At 40.9% G+C, this 20,938-nt stretch overlaps 1 protein-coding gene across 1 annotated transcript in view; it reads right to left on the bottom strand.

The window, feature by feature from the left end:
• Nucleotides 1-20,938, bottom strand: part of brinp1 (bone morphogenetic protein/retinoic acid inducible neural-specific 1) — a 133,418-nt gene that overhangs the window by 7,012 nt on the left and 105,468 nt on the right. The window contains exons 6-7 of the mRNA XM_061061156.1: nt 12,423-12,659; nt 6,385-6,607 (exon numbers count right to left, since the gene is read on the bottom strand). Of these exons, the coding sequence (XP_060917139.1) occupies nt 6,385-6,607; nt 12,423-12,659 (460 nt within the window). The remainder of the gene's footprint in view (nt 1-6,384; nt 6,608-12,422; nt 12,660-20,938) is intronic.

Raw genomic sequence — 20,938 nt, 5'->3', positions numbered from 1 at the left:
GAGATAAATTGATTTTTAAGATTACAATACACACTTATTTACAGATTTTTTTGTCTTTACATTTTCCTATAGATTAAGTGTAAGGAACAGCAATTCATTAAACTTTCTATGTTTTTGTTTTGCCCACTCTCCCTCTGGCATAACGCTTGATTGCATGAGTCACAACTATACACTTTTCTCCACGGATAGAAGTAGATTGCATCCAGTCTGGCGAGGATGTATACTGTTACTCTTTGATGTGATGAAGCAGGAACTGGATAGGTCTAATTTGATTTCATTATTTTGTCCATTAGATATATTTATGGAGTGTCTTGATCATAGTGTTGTGTCAGATAATATGTCTCTAAATAAATGTGTTGGAAGTCCTCAGAGTATTACTGCTCTTTGTTGATTTATGGCTTTTAATCTTCTTGGCAGGCATTTAATCTGATAGAGGGTATCATGCCTTGGTTGTTTATTAGGTTGTTGTTTGGAAGATATCTGTTTTCAACCTGGCATAGCAGCAAGAGAATGTAGGGTTCAGTCTGAGACAGCGTGTACGAGTTCGAGACAGCGTGTACGAGTTCAAAACTCAAAAATAGTTAATAGCGATCTCTGATTTACTTTAGCCTTCAATCTCCTGACTGTAGCATTTTTCAAAACTTTGATGTACTTGTGTCATGCTGTCTTTCCAAAGCTGCAACACACTTGATGATGTCAATCAATGGTTTCCCTATTTGTTTGTCCTGTTGCAGGCTTGGTATGTGACTTGTGAGGAGCAGCAATTTCCTAAGTGCACCAGTGTGCTGATGTCTTGCCTCTTCCCCGAGAGATGACATGTCTTAATCTTTTGATGCAGGCACACTATTTGTGATGTTTCATGACTTTCCATTTCCCTTTCTGTGGTATTGCAGTTTGATGTACAATGATGGGCGTATTGTGTTTGCAGACTATTCCAGTATGAATACAAGAGAAACTACCAAGTAGAGAAGTGCCAGTTTGCTGGTTCTCTCAAGATACTGTGGCCACTACTTACCATGTTTACATTAGCTAGTTCACATATTGAAGCACGGCCAGTTTTTGCTGACTTGTAAAATGTAGGAGGAGGGCAAGCATGGATTTTAGACGACTGACACAAAAGCAACTTACATTCTCCAGATCACACACATTGTCCTTTTTTTCTCCCAAGTGAGCTACACATATCACCTTTTTGCCAAATTCAGAAATTAACTCATAAGATGCAAAAATGGAATGGTTATAAAAACATGAATCCTTGTAATGTACATACCTTATAAGACACTCAGAGAACATATTTACAACTGCCCCAAACTTTAAACAACTCTCGTTTCTTTGATGACGGTTTAAATGCAATTTGTGATATTTCATACAACCCAGACTCCAAAAAGCTTCTCCAGACGACTGACTATATAATTTCTTAGATTTGAAAAGGTCAAATTCAATGATTTTGGAGCAAATCCTAGCTTAAGTAGTGATGATGTTTATAGGGATGTTCGCTGATGAATATGAATGCTATAGAAGGCACACATTTGTGCAGCTGAGACAGCGCTCACTCTCTGTCTCTCTCTGTTTTTTGCTTGCGGCAGCTTTTGATTAAAAGTATATTTTTTCTTTAAGGTTTGGTACCTTTCTACACTATCGATCATTAAAATTATGGAGATTGCGATCATTTAAAACAAGTGTTATCAAAAAAAATCAAGTGGAAAATGTTGACAACCTTAAAGTGGAATGGAACGACGCACATACTGTCTCTGCGGCTCAGATGGGGTATCAAATACAGCTAATTTACAACTAAAACGAGGGAAATCAAAAGTAATTCCCACCATGACCTTTCAGGGGAGAGAGAAGAAAACTCTTGATGATTGGTGATATTTGAAGTTCAAAACTTAAGAAAAAAATGGGACAGGATATGCTTTAGCAAAAATAAAAATAAAAAATGATGGCATGACCAAATCGATATAAATTAGGGTATGGTAATGAATTATGTGGAGAGTGCATTCCTATTTGTAAATATGCTTGACTTCTAACATGAATAATTGAAGCCAATGCATAGCCAGGATTCAAATGATTTGGCTGGGAGTGATGCTACTTCATATCTGTCACTATTAATCATTTATACCAAAGACAAACTGCTGTGTTCATTCTACTCGAAGCAAGCCGCTGCACTCATTACAGGAAATGCAATAGCAAATCCAATATAGCCTGGCTATAAAGTTTCCACACAGTTATTGCTGTTCGGGTTCACAGGAACAATTTATGATGCTTGTAATGAATGGGTGCCTTGTGGTGAGGTAAACCAAAAAAACAAAAACAATAAGTTGTCGATGTGCGATCTTGATTATGGCAAACTAACAATGGACCGGAAGCCCGTCTTCCATTAGCTGATGTCAATATGTTTATTGACTGACCTGATTTAATAAGCAACAGAGAAGGGACTATGCTAATTAAAATCCTTACATAAGTCTAACTTGACAACTTAACTTTGCATTATGATAATTGCAATTAGTAATAAGTGACTCCAGCATGCCCCTGTTTTGCATAGACAATTTAATTAAAGTGAAAGCTTACAAAGACTGACATAATACAGCTGCTTAAAGGCTACATGTAAGAATTATGAGATGAATGAAAGTGAATAGGAGCTGGTGTGTTGTGAATGCATCACTCTGATACACAGACATGTCAGTCAACACAAAGTCACTGAGTGCATACAAAAATATCTCCATCTTGGCTGTTTGTAACATACTGTACATTTAATAACATGTTTGGTTATGTCTGCTAAACAATCCAATTTGTGCATGATGGACAGATTATTAAGAAAGCTGGAATGTCACCCATGGGAAATACATTTAAAAACAAGAATGACTCCAACTCAATTTCCATGACTTAACTAGCTTTCGCAACGAGGTTGCCTCGGCAACAAAGCATAACTATATTGTTTCCCTTTCCAGCTTATTGCAGCAATGGTATGACTACCACCTTCTTTAAAAAGTTTCATGCCGCTTAGAGAGAATCAAAAATTCCCTGCACAAAAAAACCCTTTCCGTGATGTATATTAGTATTTGCAGTCCAAATTCTGACACTACAACAACATCACAATATCAACCTTTAAAATATCACCTAAATTGTTATTGCTTATTCACATGTAATATCTTTAGATTCTTAACATCTCTTAACTCTCAAAGTTATACATCTTTATTCTAGCTATTATGGTCTCTATTTTAGACCATTTTCCACCAGACATTGCCAACTGTCTCCCACAGCCAGATCCATACTCTTCTGTAGCTTGAAATTTTAGCCACATTTTAAAACGCATGTTACGTTGTCATCATCAACAAACATAAGGTGATAACTCAAAGACTTAAAATGTAGCTTACTGTTTGAAAAAGAAAAAAAAAAAGGTTCCAGTCGTTTAAGTTTATTTTCAAAATCTATTTTAACAGGATCATGTCAAAAGAACAATCTATTATTACGGTTTTCAATGAGCCTAAAAGTTAGTAGCCTGTTTTTAACCTAGAAATTTCCAACATATAAAGTCTATTTTGAACTGTTATTCAATCTGGTGGATGATTTCCCCTCGTACTAGTATTTAATCCTCTTTGTTATCGTGTTACCTTGAGTGGTTTGTTGACTTGACTCCCCTGTCAGGTGTCCGCATTGCCTTTTACACATGCACTACACTTTCACATTGTCAAACATGAAAGCCTAAGATGTTAACGGTTTAATAGCAGGCGAGCACATCTCCCATCGCAGCTGCTGTGTCTTCTCTTCTTGATCTGTCAGAGATTTGTGGGTGTCGAAAAGTGGAGATTTAGACGGAGTAATCTGTGATTTCACATTCATAGCTGAGGGTAATTCTCCCAGTAGATGAGCCTGGATGGTGTTAAAACCACTCCAGAAGTCAATGAGCATGATTCTTGCAGTGCCTCTCCAAGTGGGACCAGGCACAGAGTAGCAGGTGGATGACAGCGTCCTCCTCCCCATTGTGGACTAATGTATGAACTGGAGGGGATTTAAACACTCTCTCACAGGGGATCTGGCCTGCTGTCATTTAGAACCCCGGTGTTCCCGTGCTTGGCCAGTGGGGCCAGGCAAGATGTTTTTCACATCATCATCAGCCCCCTCTGCGGTCTCACTGACAGGTTGAATACGTGCTGAAAGGCCCCCCTCGGGTTGTTGGCAAACACTTTGAAAACACTTGGGCTGATGCTTTATGGGTATTCGGCCGTGCATCAATTCCCTCATCCTCTGATCAGGCTGCCCAGAGGATAAGTGAGGATTTAAGTCCCCCTGTTGTGGTATATGGCGCCATTTAAAAAAAAAAAAACTTGGATAAGGGAAGAGACAGGTCTCACTGGAACCTGATGAATGTAGTGTGTTTAGAAAATTCCTAAATATGTCAAAAAACAAAGTCTTTTAGTGATGTAACTCTTAAGACGCAGTAAAATAATGATAACATTAGGGGCTGTGGTTGGCCTAGCGGTAAGTTCGCACAGCCCATGTACAGAGGGTGTCAACCTCAAGGGGGGGGCTGGGTTAGACTCCAACCTATCTAGCGCCTTTCCCTTACAAACCCGAAGACATTGGAGCCACTGCCTCAATCCCTCACATTTGATTGCTGTATCCATTAACATGAAATGTATGGTCTTATTCTCTTATCAGGTGACCATAGTATTCACAGTACAATGCCCTTTGAGGTGTCTATTCTCTGGAATTTTGGAGCAACCCTTTGACCTATATGTCAATCATGTATTATTATTATGTTCAAGCGAAAGCCTGTTGACCAGGCTAAATAATGTGCTTGCTAAGTGTTAGCCTTTGTTAAAAAATTTGGGACAATGACATAGCTGGTTAGCTAGCTAGCTAGATTAGGTTTAGATAATTATATCTACTTTGTTTCAAATGTAAGCAGTGTTTTTGGCTTGTATCATTGCCAGTATACTGTTAGCTCTCTTGCTATACTCAGAGCTTTTATGAGCTGAGAAGACAAGAATTATAACCATTTGCTAAGTCACAGATAGGACATGTTCTGTTTACTGTGAACAGTGTTTCCAGGGTATAATCTAACACACTTTATGGGGAGCTAGGGACTTTTCCAGGTATTAGCAGGTAACAAAACCTAGGAAAGAACAAGGTAAATAGAGAGAGAGCTTTTTCAAAGCAACATATTTCATTGCAGAAATGATAAGACATAATGATAAGGTCTCATTTTATTTAGCATGGGCCATATTATAAATAGGTCTACATGGTCGCAACCCTTCTCTGCTCCGTATCGGACGAGTCTGGCCTCCGTGTCATTTCCATTTTCCATTCCGAATTTTTTCCATTGGAAACCATCAAAAAATAGAACAGTTGACGGGAATTGGAATGGAACAAAACTTGTTTCCCAGTTCATCATTATATATTAACATAAACAATTACATAATGGTACAGTGTAGTATAGAACCCTTGTGAGAAATAGACCCCTTACACCCCACTCATGCCTAAATGCAAAGCGCTCACACACACTCAGCAACATACAGAGGTGATGAAAACAAACAAGTCCTCCATCTGATGCAAAGCTGTCTCACACGAGCAAGCAAATAAACACGCTGCTCTTATTTCCAGTGCCATCAGGCACCCTTGATGGGTACTCCATGGAAGAGGAAGCGCACACTGCGGCTCTTTGATAACACTTCAGAACAAACCTTTTGCCAACTCTCACACACAACTGTGGGTGTGCTCCTTTTTTTCTGTCAGCGACGGTTGACAGCTGCTCATTTTCAGACCACTTACATGAATATTTTACAGTTTCTGTTTCCATTTATAAGGTGACATCCCCTACACAGAACAGATTTAGTGCTGTTTCAAGTGGAAATAGGGAATGTTGCATATTTTGCATGGTGTTTTCTGATATTTGATAGAGTAAATGGGGAAATTTCTGGTATTTCGGGCGATGCCGACACCATAGCGCATTGGCGGCGATGCTCTTAAGCTTTAGCTGCAGTAGGTGGTGACAGATGTGTGCAATGACCTATCAAGAAAACTCCCACAGCTACATTTTCTTTTCAGATTGCAATGTGGAAATACAAGAGTGAGCAAGAGTGCTTTGGGCATGTGCAAGCCTTGGCACTAAGTCGACTTGATGGACAGAAACAACAGAACCATGAGTAGAAATTTATAATGGATGACAACCTTACCAAGCATGCTTCAGGAAGCAACAATCAAAATAAAATCCTCTCAGAGGATAGGTTTCCTTCAAAGATGTCACTCCTCTTTGGAGATCATTTACATGCCAAGTTTTCCAGCAACCGTAAAAAGAAAGTATCCAAAATTATCAACGTCAGAAGCAGCATCGTCGATTTGTCTTTCTGACAAAAAGCCACATCATCAGGTTGTGTTTCTACCCACCTCTCCCTAGGCATCTGGTGGTTGGGGTTGTGATGACAACGGATGCTGAGGCCAAAGAGCTTGCGGGCGGTGCGCTGGATCTTGAGCCGCTGGATCTCCAGGGAGCTCTGAAGGAGCCGATAGCGAGCCTGAAGGTCCCAGTCGCTGCCCCAGAGGAGATGCACGCTGCTGATGGGCAGGAAGTGAGTGGACGGCAGCCTCTTCAGGAAGGACTTGAACTCATCTGGATGACAGAAGAGGCACAGGGTGAGTACGAGTGAGAGAGAGAGCGAGCAGATGGCCATACAGGGGACATGAGAAGTGGAGGGAGAAGTGGTGGTATGACTGGGAGAGTCAAAAAAAAAAAGGAAGGAAGAAAAAGAGTTGGATTATTTTACTGACATGAATTCTTGGGAGTTAGGGAGAATAATGCAAAGATGCAGCATTCTCCTCTCAAAGCTGTATTGATTAAATTAAATATCTTCTTATACAATTAAAGTCAACTTAACAAGAATAGAACAGCTTGGAAAAAAAGTTTAGCAGTCAATATTTGCCCTGAAACTTTAAAGCACATCGGATAAACAGTTGAGCTTTGGGCTAAGGCTGCACTGACTGAACTTTGTTGAAATACTAAGAAAGTACTGGACGGAAAATCGTAATTTTTCATCTATACTGTGTGTGCTGAATTATACAATTTCTGGTTATTTTAATGATTGCTGAGGTCAAAAGTTCAGAAGTTTTAAAAATACTTTAGAGCAATGAATAATATCGGCAGGGATGAACACTCTGCTCATGGCTCGGTCACTCTCTTCTTTTCTCTTCTTAGCTTCATCTGTCCCCGTCCTCTTTCATCTCATAGCCTCAGCCATTGTATCAAACTGAACAGAGAAGTGCTAACTCTTGCTTGTTTTATAACTGAAGGCTTGTGTGTGGACTAGTGCCATGATGCCGTATGCACTTCTTGCGAGATGACCTCGACCCGCTGCCAAAGTTTCACACTGAAGTGAACAGGCGATGATTGGGCTGTGCTGTGGTCATTGGAGAGATGCCAATCTTCCTGCTGAAAGTTATGATGCTGTTAAATCGACCTTTGGAACTACTATTTTATAAGGATCAGTATTAAAGAGATCTACTGAATTTAAAAAACCTTACTATATAATCAGTCATTAAAGGCTATTAAGTGCTCACTTCTCTGACATACAGTAACAGCAGCCAGTATGTCTTCCTTCTAAGTTTCGATTTGGTCCTGAACGGTCTGTATTCCTTTCGACCAGAGAAGGTAGGCGGTTTTAAGGCACCCCCACACTGCCGTTTTGGATGCCCCTCTGTTTGCCAGGCAAACTCCAAACCAACAGGTGTTACAGCGATGGTAGCGGGCAAGAGAACCGATTCAGATACAACTGATTCTACCCGGCCTCAAAAGCCTCAGCATTTTTCTCATAAGCTCAATGGAAAGAAACATGGTAAAACTAGGATAAATATTGGAGCGAGGCTAGAACGCAGAAAGGTTTCTAGACGGATGCAGAGCCGGCTAAACACTGAAGCTTCAGTGTCTGCGGCATGGCAACCTGCATGCACATCAACTCTGGGTAGCAGGTGGCGGGGGGAGACACCTCTTTCTAATGTTTTGACTTTGGACTGCAGTACCCATTTTAAACACTAGATGTCAGAGTTACATACTGCTCCTTTAAGGGGGAAAAGTTCCATACTAATAATTTAAATTTAGCTTATCACATGTGACATACTTAAAAGTATCATCACTTTGTCAACTCTATTTTTTTTTTTTAAGACAATTAGAGAAGACTGTCAGTGTTTTATTTCAAATGTCCCTGTGGTCAGTGAGCACCTTAAGTTCTGTCTTGTCTTCTTTTGAGTTAACATTGTTGGATGTCTTTGGTTTACTTTCTTGGATTGCTTGTGCTGGGACTATTTGCAGAGAAATTGAGTCCCTGGGAGCAGTAAACACCCTCTCACTCTGTGCTCTCACACTCTCGCTAAGGAGCGCCGCCTCAACACATTTGTTCCCAGCAGTGGTGATGATTGTCCTTATGTTACTCTTGCTTGTCTCCCCAAACACTCCGTGAGTCCAGCTCTCTCACCCTTATTTTCAACAACTCCAAGTCTTCTTCTCTTTTTTAGCTACAATGGTTATCAAGAGGTTACCAAAAAAAAAAAACCCTCTTCTTTCCTTTTATTTGGTGTTCTAATTACGAAAACACTGAGTCAAAGAACTCAGAGTTGCTCATTATTATCTCCGGAGATAAATTTAAGCACATCATTATAAATAATAGAGTGAACAATTTAAGGCTAAAAATGTCTCCTTACCAACGTCAGCACCCAATTTGAAGACGGTGCACAAGTAGTCACACAAAGATAACCGTCTGTACTCTTTCATCTGAAGTTTAGACACAATTCAATGGACCTTCTGCATGACATAGCGGTGCTAAACAACATTTCTGCGGAGAAAAAAGATAACAAAGATGTTGGGGCGAGAGACCTCAAGCTTCTTCAACAGTCAAATCTTAAAAGAGCAGATCCCTGCATCCAAGAAAAGACCTGCACAGTGAGCCACTCCCCCCCCCCTTACAGACCTCTCCAAGACAGTTTAACAGCATTAACCACAGAGTGGAGAGCTCTTTTTCAGCAACAGCCGAGAAATGTCAGGAATTTCTTCTCTCCACTCTCCTCCCAGGCATGTCACACCCCCACCCCCCCTCTTTTCTTCAAAGACGCCAGATCCCTTCTATCCATGTTTTCAACTTACCATATATATATCTCCTCCCAGTTTTCAAGGATGTCAAGTACCTCTCTTTGCTCTTTTCCTAGAAAAAGCAGATGACTCCTAGACACTACGTTGTCTGATTCGCTCCACAGAAGTTGCTTAATCGAAACAGTCTCACATACAAGGTCAATATATGTCAATTTCTTCCTCTCAAGCTGCAACGCCATCAAGAATCCAAGCTTCTGACGATTGCAAATAGTCCTCTAAACTCTTATCTCCAATAAAACCTCCATCTCATCAAGAGATTTCAGTCCTCACAGTTTAACCCCACTTTACCTCCTGTCCCATTCCATCTTAATGTGTTGGCTTCTGGACATACAATCACAAATATTTTATCATATCTAATGTTTCCAAAGCTTTTAGGCACCATTGAAATTCTTGTTGTACTTGTACCGAGCAAAATGATGCATTTAAATAATTCATGCTACACAGGAATTCGGCAAACGAGTGGGCATGCAACCCAATCAACTACGCAACTAGAGCTCTTGTAGTACGATATTTTCTCTGAGTAATATCAGAATGCACAGAAAAAACAATATTGCACATGTAGAGGAAATTCTTCGGAGACATGAACTATTCCCAAGGCAAAAGAAGCATATATTATACATGAAGTGAAATATACATTATCTGTGGGAGTGGATATCAGTCATGAAAAATCAAATCATTTGCCGGTCTTTTTATATAGCATCTGACACGGCCCAAAAAAAAGTCTTTCCCCCAGAGGGATCAGGAGTCTTTGTGGAGGAGTTTCTGTGCATAATTGTTATGACAGAATAAAAGTGTTTTGACAGAATATATCTAATTTGCGCAACCTTTTACTCTGGTTTTAGTAGAATACTAAATAGTTAAAGGTGAGAGAAAAAAAAATCAGGGCTTTGATAAATATTCAGTACGCAGACACACTTAAAATGTCAGTGTGGTTCATTTACAGCCAGAGTCTCTGTAGCGACCACATTCAGTTATTTTTATTCTATTCAGCTGGTGTAATCACAAGCATTTCATTTTTTTCTTTCTAAATGTAGCTTTTAGGTATTTTACCATTTTCTGCTTGCATTGTGCACTTTTTAAGACATCTTTGAGGCTGTTTCTATGAGCTGTTTATGAAGAGCACTTTTTGATTTGATCGAAAGGTGCGATAACATATAAATAAGACTGATCAAACTAGTTGCTACTTTGTTTTGGTTGACTTGTGTATAAACCATAGACTATAAAACATGGACGTAGTCTCAGTGACATCACCAGTTTGTTTCTGAAGAGGCATTCTGAAGCCTGTCGACGGCGGTCGCCATTTTGGAAATGCTATCTCCACCTAACTTTCAATCAATCTAGTAACAGGCATAGAGGAGGAGCTGAGGCCGACCTTAAGCCTCTTGTCAAACAGCTTCAATGCACCCACCTGTCTGTCAAATAGACCACGCCCCTAATTATATCATCAGACCTATAATAAAGACCCTGTGTACATGTGTCCCAATAAGCAAATGAGCTATTCCCATCAAACCCTCTTTATGAACTAGGCTGTAAACATCCTGTATGCTGCATTAAAAATGTGTATATGGGGGGTGATAATTGTGCTTCTTTGATTTTGGAGCCAGCCTCAAGTGGACACTGGAGAAAAATCACTTTTTTGCACTTCTGTATCTGCTTTATTTTTCAACACAGGAATTTGCAGATTGTTCTTAGCATCTACTAAAAATTAACTAAAAAAATGTTGGGGTACAGTAAGTACATAATTAACTTTGTGTTGATTTTGGCGCCCCTTGTGGACAAAGAGGTACCTCTGATCTCTTTGCTGACTTTGTCCTGTACAGGTGGGAGTAGTGTTTTTTACAAAAAAAAAATGTAATCCTGTTTACTTGTAAAAGTCTGATGTTTCACTCATTGAGAATCTTTGCATTGGAAAATGTAAATAAAGGCCGTTTCATCAGTGTGCAGTTGTCCACATCATCAGACACCTACCCTGCAGCAGCGGTTAGAAGCATTAAAAATAACTCTACAGAATAACCATTCCCTCTGCTGGATGGTTTTGTTTGCTTTTGCAGCTTTTAGGGAGGCATCAATATTAATTTCAGCCTGTTTCATAACCAGATGAAAACCCCTCATGGATGCTTTAAATATAGTTAGCATGAAAATGGTGACGTCTCTTTTCTTCAATCAAAGACAAGTGTTTGGAAACATACTTGACACAAGACTATCTGAGAACTTATTGATTCCCTTTTCTTCTTCTTTTGTTTAGAGTGTGCACTTTTTGGCCTCGTCACTTTATTTGGTACTTTTATTTTGAAGCACCTCTTCACAGCTGTACTGCACTCAGCGACCTCCATGACTCACTGTAACTTTCTTCTATGGCACATAAATATATTTATCTGTTGCTGGCAGGTTTTTATTGGGACACTTTTATATGGTATCAATAATAGATAAATGTAGAGGCCTTGCCATGTAACAACTGGGCAGTAGATGCGTTTTTTTTCCCTTTCACTGTGTCCAATATTTTACTGGCAACTGCTGTGGAATTCAAAGGGAAAGGGAGGATTCAGTATGGAAGAGGATATTAGTTGCCATGACCTTCAAGCATTTGACACCTTTTGTTTTTGCTGTCATCATTCTTTGAAAACATCAAGTTAAGATTAGTAAGTAATATGTGATACTAATGCCTTCCAACTATGACATCAGTGTTTTCTAATCAGCTTTTTATAGGCTGAGAAATTATCACAAGACAAGTCCATGCACCTTGTCCTCAATATGCAACAAAAACAAGACAGTTTCATCGGATATTTCTGCAGGGAAAGTAAAATGTAGCTTGTGTAGATCTGGCAGTGAGAAAGGAAAGACTCGGTTATGAAACTATAGAACGTGGTTTAAAATAGTTTGTGCAAATATTGTTTATATTTATTAGGATTATTCTCCTGACTGTGACCAACAATAAAAAGCCCTTGTGTGGATAGATCAACCTTAAAGCTCCTGTGAGAAACTGTGTTTGTGTCGATTTTGGCGCCCCCTGGTGGACGAAAAATCCAGCCTGTGCATGTTATCTCTGAGCCTATCCCCGACCGTCTCAATAACTGTATATTTGGACCTGAGCCTAACATTTTTAAATTCAGTTTTTTTGCATAACCAGTTATAAACTCCTCATAGGACCTTAAACTTGTCAGGGATTTTTCCCTTGTAGACTGTTAATAATCTTTAATCTAATCTCTAATCTGTTTAATTGCAATACAGGTTGCCATATTTCACACAATTTTCTGGGTAAACAAAAGTTACAGGGATTTTTCTAGCTCACCAGAGTTCTCAAAGTCCTTGTAAGAGGAGACCCAGGACTCAGTCATGCCTAGCAGCGTGTTCTCCATGATCTGGATGTCGGTGATGGGACAGTTGCACTGGGGATACTCGTTGGCGCACTGACAGATGCACTGGTTGTCATGGCACACGTACTCCCCCTCTCCATTGCACATGATGTAACTCAGAGCTGACTGGACAAATTTCTCCTGCAGGTATTCCGGGAAAATGACCTGGAGACCTAGAACAGAGAGGAACGGGAAAGTTTTAGTCCCACATGTGTGTCAACATGATTTATTTATAGGACATTTTATATGACAAAGTACAATTCAAGATTAAAGAAAACACAATTCAATCCTTGCTCAACATTTTTTTTTTTGTGTGTTTTAAAAAAGCAAACCATTGACTCAAAGTGGAATTTGAAATGTGCAGCATTCATGCACTGAACAATGAATCCACAAATCCTCAGGGAGCCATAGTGAAGAGAATATATTTTTCTATTATCTTGCAATTAAAAAAAACATGAGGAGTAAAAACTGAGTTGCATCTTGTAAACGAGAAAAAGTTACCATAATTGGAGAGTGGCGGTGAAGTGGCCGATTGCCCTTCAAAGATCGTTTTGCGTTATAAACACTCATTATTTTCCAAAGGATTTGCTGAAAAGCTTGACTGCATTCAGCTTGAGCTGCTGCAGATCAACCATGATGTGATGATGTATAACAGTGATTGGTCCCTGCTGTCTGCCTTGTGTTGTGATGTGTTATTTAGCTCCTTCTTTTTGTCTGCATTTTGTAGTGGCTTTAGTGTAAGTGTTAGCATTTGTGATTGCTTGTGGTTTTCATACCCTGCTTGGCAGCATTCTGCTAATTATACACTAATGGCAATGGCTGAATTTGTAATCCAGGGGCCAATTTGGGGCTAAAGCTAAAGTACCACTTCAGTCTCACTCTGACAAGGTATTTATAATTTTTAGACTCGGAGCCAATCCATATCTCACCCTTGGGATCTCATCGAATTGAAGCCTGGACAGCTAACAGTAAAGGCTTTCTCTTCACTCCAGGCCGGGGGAAAATAAATCCCTCGCTCTGCAAGCCACTGGATTGGAAAAGAAACTAAATAGATTTTTTCCTTCTCATATGAAACAGCATCTCGGTGAGGCAATATTTTCCTTAATAGGTTTTACTTGAGCACAAACAGAGCTTCAGCAGAAAAAAATATGCAACCAGGAACCAGAACCTAACATGTTATTGAATGATGAATGATTGCATTATTTTCCCCCCTCGCTCACGTATTATTTTCACCTTCGGGTTGAGAAAGGAATCCGTTTATGCAAAAGCAACACAATGCAGCTGAAATGAAAGGGAAAGTAAGCATATAATTCCATATTGTGCACATGAATCATTTTCAGGGTGTTGTCATGTAATCCAATGGTATCTCTCACGTTATGTATATGTGGTATAATTAATGCCCCTTATCTACACCCACAGCATTGACTAAACTGAAAAAATGTGGGTAATTGAGGAGCAAATCAAGGTCTTAATATACGCCAAGAATCGCCTCAGAAACATCACGTACACATTTATGTTAACAGCCTTTGATGTAAATTAGCATAAACTGTCTTTGCTTGTTTATGTAGAAATATCTGTTGTTTCTATGAATCAGTAATTGATGCTAATTGTCAGTCACTACAGGATTTTCAGGCCTTTAACGTCGGGACGAAGAATGCAGGGTTTTGCCGCAGCTTTTTGAGAAATGAAAAACGCACGTTGCAATGTTTTGAGGCGTTATTTTCCGTGCCATCGCTGGAGCATATGAATATTGCATATATTTGTTGTCACTTAGTTATTCACACGTGAATGGTAAATGGACTGCACCCTGTATAGCACCTTCATATCAATTTTGGGTTCAGTATCTTGCCTAGGGATACTTTGACATGCAGAGAAGGAGGGTGAGCTGGGGATCAAACTGCTCCCACTCCTCCTCTGAGCCACAGCCGCCTCAAAGCTTTTTTATTTTTGTAAGTTTGTTCTTGGACACCGAACCAAAAAACAAATTCCATTTACAACACAAAGATATAAACGTAAAAAAAAATACAAGATAAAAGGACACATTCAACACAGGCCTTCAACATACTTTGATGTGGGATTAAGCTCCATATGGTGTACAAAAGAGTGCTTCAGTCTGACCTTATTAAAATGTGGGACCCTGTATCTTAGGGTTTGACTGGTAATAGTTCTTATTCACTATTCAGAGTGTGTTTAAGGTCAAAGGTCACAATACTGTTAGCCAACCATAACAGGTTTTACTGTGGGCTGATTCATACAGTCTATCCAGTGGTTGGACTACAATCTTTGAACAGGTTTTGAATTGGAGTGGAGCAGTTTACACTTTAAAGGAAGTGGACAGACAGTCGGTCGTCTCTCAACCAGAAGGTCCGGGGTTTCATCCCCAGCTCCTGCAGCCATCTTTCTGATGTGTCCTTGGGCGTCTTCCATCATCAGATCTGCTGCCCATCACTCATAAAGGCAACAGACGAAGGGAAGGGATGGCAGGAGGGAGTAAAAGAAAAGAGGGGGGGGGGGGGGGGGGGGGGGGGGGGGGGGGGGGGGGGGATGGATGGATGGAAGGATGGATGGATCATGTCTGACCACAAAAGAGTTGGGTTGCACTGGGCTTTCTCTCCATCAGGCCTGTCTGCGGGCCCCTGGATCCAATATTCATTTAGCTTGATGTATTCCTGGGCTTGAAACTTTAATGTGATTTGTGGGAGAATCCAGATGGCAAGTTCACGGATCAACGCTGCTCACTGACAGTGCTGGTGCCAGCGGCCGGGTGCACAATAACGCCGAGTGCCTCCGCACTCCCTCTCGCTTTGCCTTCTTCTTCATCAGTACATCATACCCCCAAGTTTCCTTCAATACACACACACACACTCAAACACACACACACACACACGTTTTCTTTTTCTGATATCAATGTGTGGTTACCGAGAGATTGCAGAAGAAATCGTTGGGGATGCTGCTGACATTCAGCTCAGCACTTATCACTCTTGTGATCCCTTGTTTCCCACTCTTTCTCCTTCTCTTTTTCTTTCTCTGTCTCTGTACACATCTCCGCTGTCTTACCTCATTACTCTCTCTCCCACTCCCCGTAACACTCGTGCACATGCCCCTGGACTCGTCCCCGCCGTCTTCCTTTGGCTCTCATTCACTTCCATCAATCACTCTCCGCTTTTCCGCACCTCCTCTGCTCGCACCGTGCACGTTTTCAAGTACTGGAAGAAATTTCATGTCTTGTCCTCCCCCCACTCCTGGTGTAGGGGATGATGTCATGCAATAGAAAGTAAATCCATCAACATTTGGTGGTGCAGTGGGGGGGGGGGGGGGGGATGAGTCAGAGGATTTGAAGCCCCCTCTGGCCAAAGAAATGCGACTAATCAGAGTGAAAAAACATTTATCTTTGTGGCTTTGTTGTGTAAGTGCGCAAACATGTTGAATGATTTGGCCATAAAGCTGCAGTTTATTCCGCTCAGAGGCAGGTATAGGCTGAGGAAAACATCGGGTATTGAAGTAGTGAGTCGCACTTACAATCATTAAAAGAGCTGCCGAAGAAATAAATAAATAGGTGCGCATTGGAATTCCCGTGCAGCCGTTTGATAACTTCCAACTTCATGCTCTGTCAGTGCACATAATTCCCCTCAACCCTTATACCTTTGCTCGCTCTAAATAAATAGCACCTCAAAATGGCCGTTAATCTCATTGCATACATCAGGTGCTGATAGATTTCCTTCACGTATTGGTTTGGCGGGGCCCGCAAACATTCCGTGAATGCTAAAGGAAGAAAAAAAAAATGCTCCTGTGACTTTACCTTTTCATTACGTCTCATCGCCGCGTGCTCTATTTTTACACACCGATAGACGGATGAGGAGTGCAGGCCCCGCAACCGAGCCTTATAACTGCCCTGGCAAGCAGTTGCCTTGCTTATTGCAATGCCACGCTCCGCCTCATAAGTTACACTTTCATTAAAGATTAATTGACCATTGTGTGGCTGCAATTTCGCAAAATAATCATTACTTAATCCACTGGTGCACTAAAGTGCGTTACTTCAATGGGGGGGCATTAAATTACCATCTGAGGTGATCGTTTCAGCCGTGATACAAAACCAAAGACCCCTGAACTGGAAGATTGCCTGTTTCTTTTTTTTTTCTTTCTGCAAGTCCAAGCCTTGCCCACTGCACCCTGCTGATCCCTAGACACTTCAAATATATAGTTTTAAGATTTGCTGCGTTGGCCCATTTCACACACGGGCTCCTCTACCACAACTAAAGAGGTAAAAAAGGTGCAGCGAAAAGTAGCTATTTATCCACTTTTCATCCCTTTACAGAAAGAGCTTTAGGTCTTTGACAGCGTGTGTGTGTGTGTGTGTGTGTGTGTGTGTGTGTGTGTGTGTTGGGCCTGACGGAGGATAACATGTTCCACCGCAGCTATTCTCAGAGCTCAGAATATGTTAGCATTTTTTTGAAAAGTTCTCGACGAGGCATACTTAGCATTCGAGAAAAGGATAATGTGTTGCTGTGTCTGCGCTGAGTAGATTATCGCAGATTATCATAAGTGTTCTCGGCACTCTGGAAGGCAGCGGCCTGTGCGATCAGACGGGACTCTGAGTTTGTGTTTTGCAATCTCAATTTGTGTATGTGTGTGTGTGAGTGTGTGGGGGGAATAATTGTTTGGGACATTTCAATCAATATTTCCATCCCCGAATTTCTCATTCAAAGTGCAGCAAAAAAAACAAAAAACAACAGCCCTCCTTTAAGGAACTGCTGAGGCTTTTTTCTTTTTTTTTTTTAGAGGTGGGGATCTATGGTGCAAAAATATTTTTAAAACAAAAAGACAACAAAAAAGAGGCAAATCCAATTTCCTAGAACATATTAACATACAAGCGTCTGCAGAAGCGCATGAACAACACACCACTCTATCTTTGCAGAACACAAAGGGAAGCACAACGCATTGTGTTTCATACAATATCCCCCTAAACCGCTATCTCTGAAAGGAACCACTCGTTCGTATTGTTCACTCAAAAAAAAAAAAAAAAAAAAAAAAGCAAGAAAGGATACAGGTGCAGTAATCACAGTGAAAGCATAAATTACATATAAAAATTGCCTTGGCATTCATAGCTTCCTGCGCCTTCTTCCTGGAAAAGAAAAAAAAAGGGAGAATTGCTGAAATTGCATGTTGAAGCAATTGCAGGATTGAGGAGGGGGCAGGCGGTCTGGAGAGGAAGATGAGCTCTCCATGGTGCTGAATTACTGCCAGTTGTGCTGGACACAGACAAACAAGTTGAGCAAAAAGTAAATCAGTGATGACTTTCTTCTTCTTTTTCGTTTTTTTCCCCCCTGTGTGCTAGATCACACTGGCAGAAATTTGATACGTTTATTTTTCGGGGAAATGGCCCATCAAAGTGTCCGCCTCTGCAACTTGAATACAGTAATTTTCTTGTGAATTAGCAAAAAAAAAAAAAAAAAAAAAAGATACTCTCAGCACACATTTAATCGTGGCTATGTTTCAAAATATGAAGTGTAGTTGCTGTTGGCTGCTTGTGCACTTCAGCTGCACTCTCTCGAGCTGTTCCGTTGTGTGCTGCCATGTGTCCCCCACACAGCAGTAGCAGTAGGGCTTCAGCTGGTGAGAGATTGTGCTACTGTGACATACTTATGTGCACACACACACACACACACACGGAAACGCAAAGACGAATGCGGGCTGCTTTCGTTCACACCCTGTGCAGGCTCTTGCAGAAATCACATGTTTTACAAGAACCCCGGAGAGGGGGGAGGAGGAGGAGGAGAGACGTATGACAAGCGCTGACATTTCTATTCCAGCTATAAAAGATACAATTGCCCTCAAAGTGTCAGGATGTGCTGTATACACATGTCAGATCTAAAGCGCAGATTAATCAGAGAAATTACGTCAAACATCCATGTAAAAAAAAAGAACTGAAATAATGCTCGTCTCTCTGCACTGGGAAGGAACACATTTGCTGCATATGCTGCTCAAAAAACGAAAACAATCCTCTGATACAAGAAGAAACTGTTGGACAGAAAGCTTACAATGAGAAGCAAAGTACAAAAACAAGATATTTTTTAAGGCTCCAATTTTGGTTAGGTGATTATTTAATCTATGAGAAGTATGAATACTAAATTACTATTTCAGTTGCCAATATACAAAAATGTAGATGGGTAGATAGTATTTTTGGCTAAATAAATCCATTATTTATTGCACTTACTTTATTAATCCATGAGGGAAATTCTGGTTAACACTCTGTTTTTTGAGTCCCGAAATACACACACATGCACAAACAGGACCTGTGGACATGCTTTAGTGGAGAGATTTCAGAGTGGGGCTGCCACATTCTGCTACTCAGAGACTGTGTTAGAGCTGTCGGGGGTTGCTCAAAGGCACCTCGGCAGTACTCGCGAAGTGAACTGCGACCTCTCCAGCTGCCAGACCAACTTCCACATTTTGGTCCGCACCTGGACTAGAACCGGACGGCCCCTCCAGTTCCCAACCCCAAGTCCCTACAGAGTGAGCTACTGCCGCCCCACACTGCTACTGAAATCATTCAATTCTATATTTTGCAGTTTTTGAGTCTCAAGTAAATCATCCAATCAGTTGGAAATAAATACATTATGTTTAAGTGGCTGTGTTGAAAACTCAAGTGTAATTGGTTGATTATTGGGTATCAGTCTGGTGGTGACCGCTGCTATGAAGAGCGGACTGTTGTGATTGCTGCAGATCACAGACTCTGAACGACTAACTGTAATCAAGTCAGTGCTCACAGTGGCTAAAAGGTAGTGAGAAGCAATTAGCAGTGACAAAACAAGAGACCTTAAAGGTTGGGGTGGTCATTTTATCCAGCAAATACTATTTGTTACGTCAGTTAAAACGCTCTTAACACCCGACAGCAATCAATAAATCTGCAATCTGAAAAAGGACTGAAAGAAGGAGCCGTCATCTCTACAGCAGCTGCTGTAATCCTGTAAAAAAAAACCTGATGATGACTGCCGTGAGGTCCGGATGTAAAGTACCAATCCATTGCCTCCCTGTGCGTACTCTACCCTTGCTGTGCACCCAGCCTGCATTCTGAGCGCTTCACCGCCAAGGCCAGAGGTATTCCACGTCTACAAGAGGACGGAAGAGAACGCTGAGCTCAAATAATCACCACCACGTTTACTTATATCTGCTCGTCTTGCTAAACAGGGCAAGAAAAAATAAAGATAGAAGCAGAGGAGGCTGCGACGACAAAGAGTTTAGATAAAGCAACAGGACAAACCAGAATAAATATTCATAAAGCTTTGCAGTGATTATGCAGCGAAGTATGAAAATATGAGGTGTCACTGAAGCTTCCCAGAAATGACCAACCCTGAAAAACGAAGGATAAAGAAGTTGAAAAAAATGTGTGCATGTGAAGTAAACACTTCACGGGATACAAAAGCTTTTAAAGACCGGTGAGTGGAAAAGAAGAAGCGAACAGACTTAACAGTTGTAAGGCAGAAAACCTCAATCAGGTGCTGCGCTGATTTCCAGCCCTCCTGTGTTCACTTTGACTTGCTTCACCATCAATGGACGGGGTCGGCTAAATGTGGATTATAAACACTTAAGCAGATTGTTTAAGAAAGGCTGCAGAATTAACTGTTGCTGAGCCCTTCTTACCATGCAATCCAAGAGACAGTTTCTTCATTCATTGTATTCATTTTAAATCAATGTGTGATTTCTAACTGTTTAAATCTTTAGTAAGAATCTGTGAAATAAGCAGGATGATGTACAGTGAGCTGGTTGTGCATAAGACGCACTGTGACTTTTTTAAAAATGTTATTTAATGCAATGCCCTTTCAGTAGGCTATGTAATGTAATTAGTTACCGATGCTTTTAATTGGAATGTAACACCTTTCTGCCTACATGATACATGAAACACGTTATAGCTGACAGCTCAGGTAACGCCTCACACCAAGTGTCTCTAACGACATCTCCGTACTTCACTGGCCCTTCTAAATATAAAATAGGAATAAAGTAAGGAACTCCACTTGCCCCCCCATTAACTGACGACACTCTTCTGTGAGAGAGAGAAAAAAAAGACTGAGCGTAAAACCATGGCCCTTGCTGAAATGGCAGCATGCAGCCGGATTGGGAAGGGGAGGGGAGGAAGGGGGAGAGGAGGAAAGGGGAGGGGAGATTTACGGTCATGCTGGCCCAAATGGAAACTCACTCTTGATTGACCACTTCCAATTGAAAGCTGACCTTGAGGTCAACGTGGAAAGATTTCATCAGGTAGCAGGGGTTTTCAGCATGTTCGGTAAAAGTGAAGAAATGTGTGCAGCCATCTATCCTGATGGATATTATCCTGCTTTATCACTTCTCTGGGCGATATGACGCATGTTTCATAAGGGAAACTGGGCCTCGGTCTAATGCCTCGGCCTGTCCGGGGAGGTGGTTCAATACTTCAGACTGCTACTGTGACAAACCG

This window comes from Labrus mixtus, chromosome 17 (genome assembly GCF_963584025.1).
Source record: "Labrus mixtus chromosome 17, fLabMix1.1, whole genome shotgun sequence".
NCBI classification, from domain to species: Eukaryota; Metazoa; Chordata; class Actinopteri; order Labriformes; family Labridae; genus Labrus; species Labrus mixtus.
Note: the sequence above shows the minus strand (reverse complement) of the source record. Positions and strands in the feature narration are given on the sequence as shown.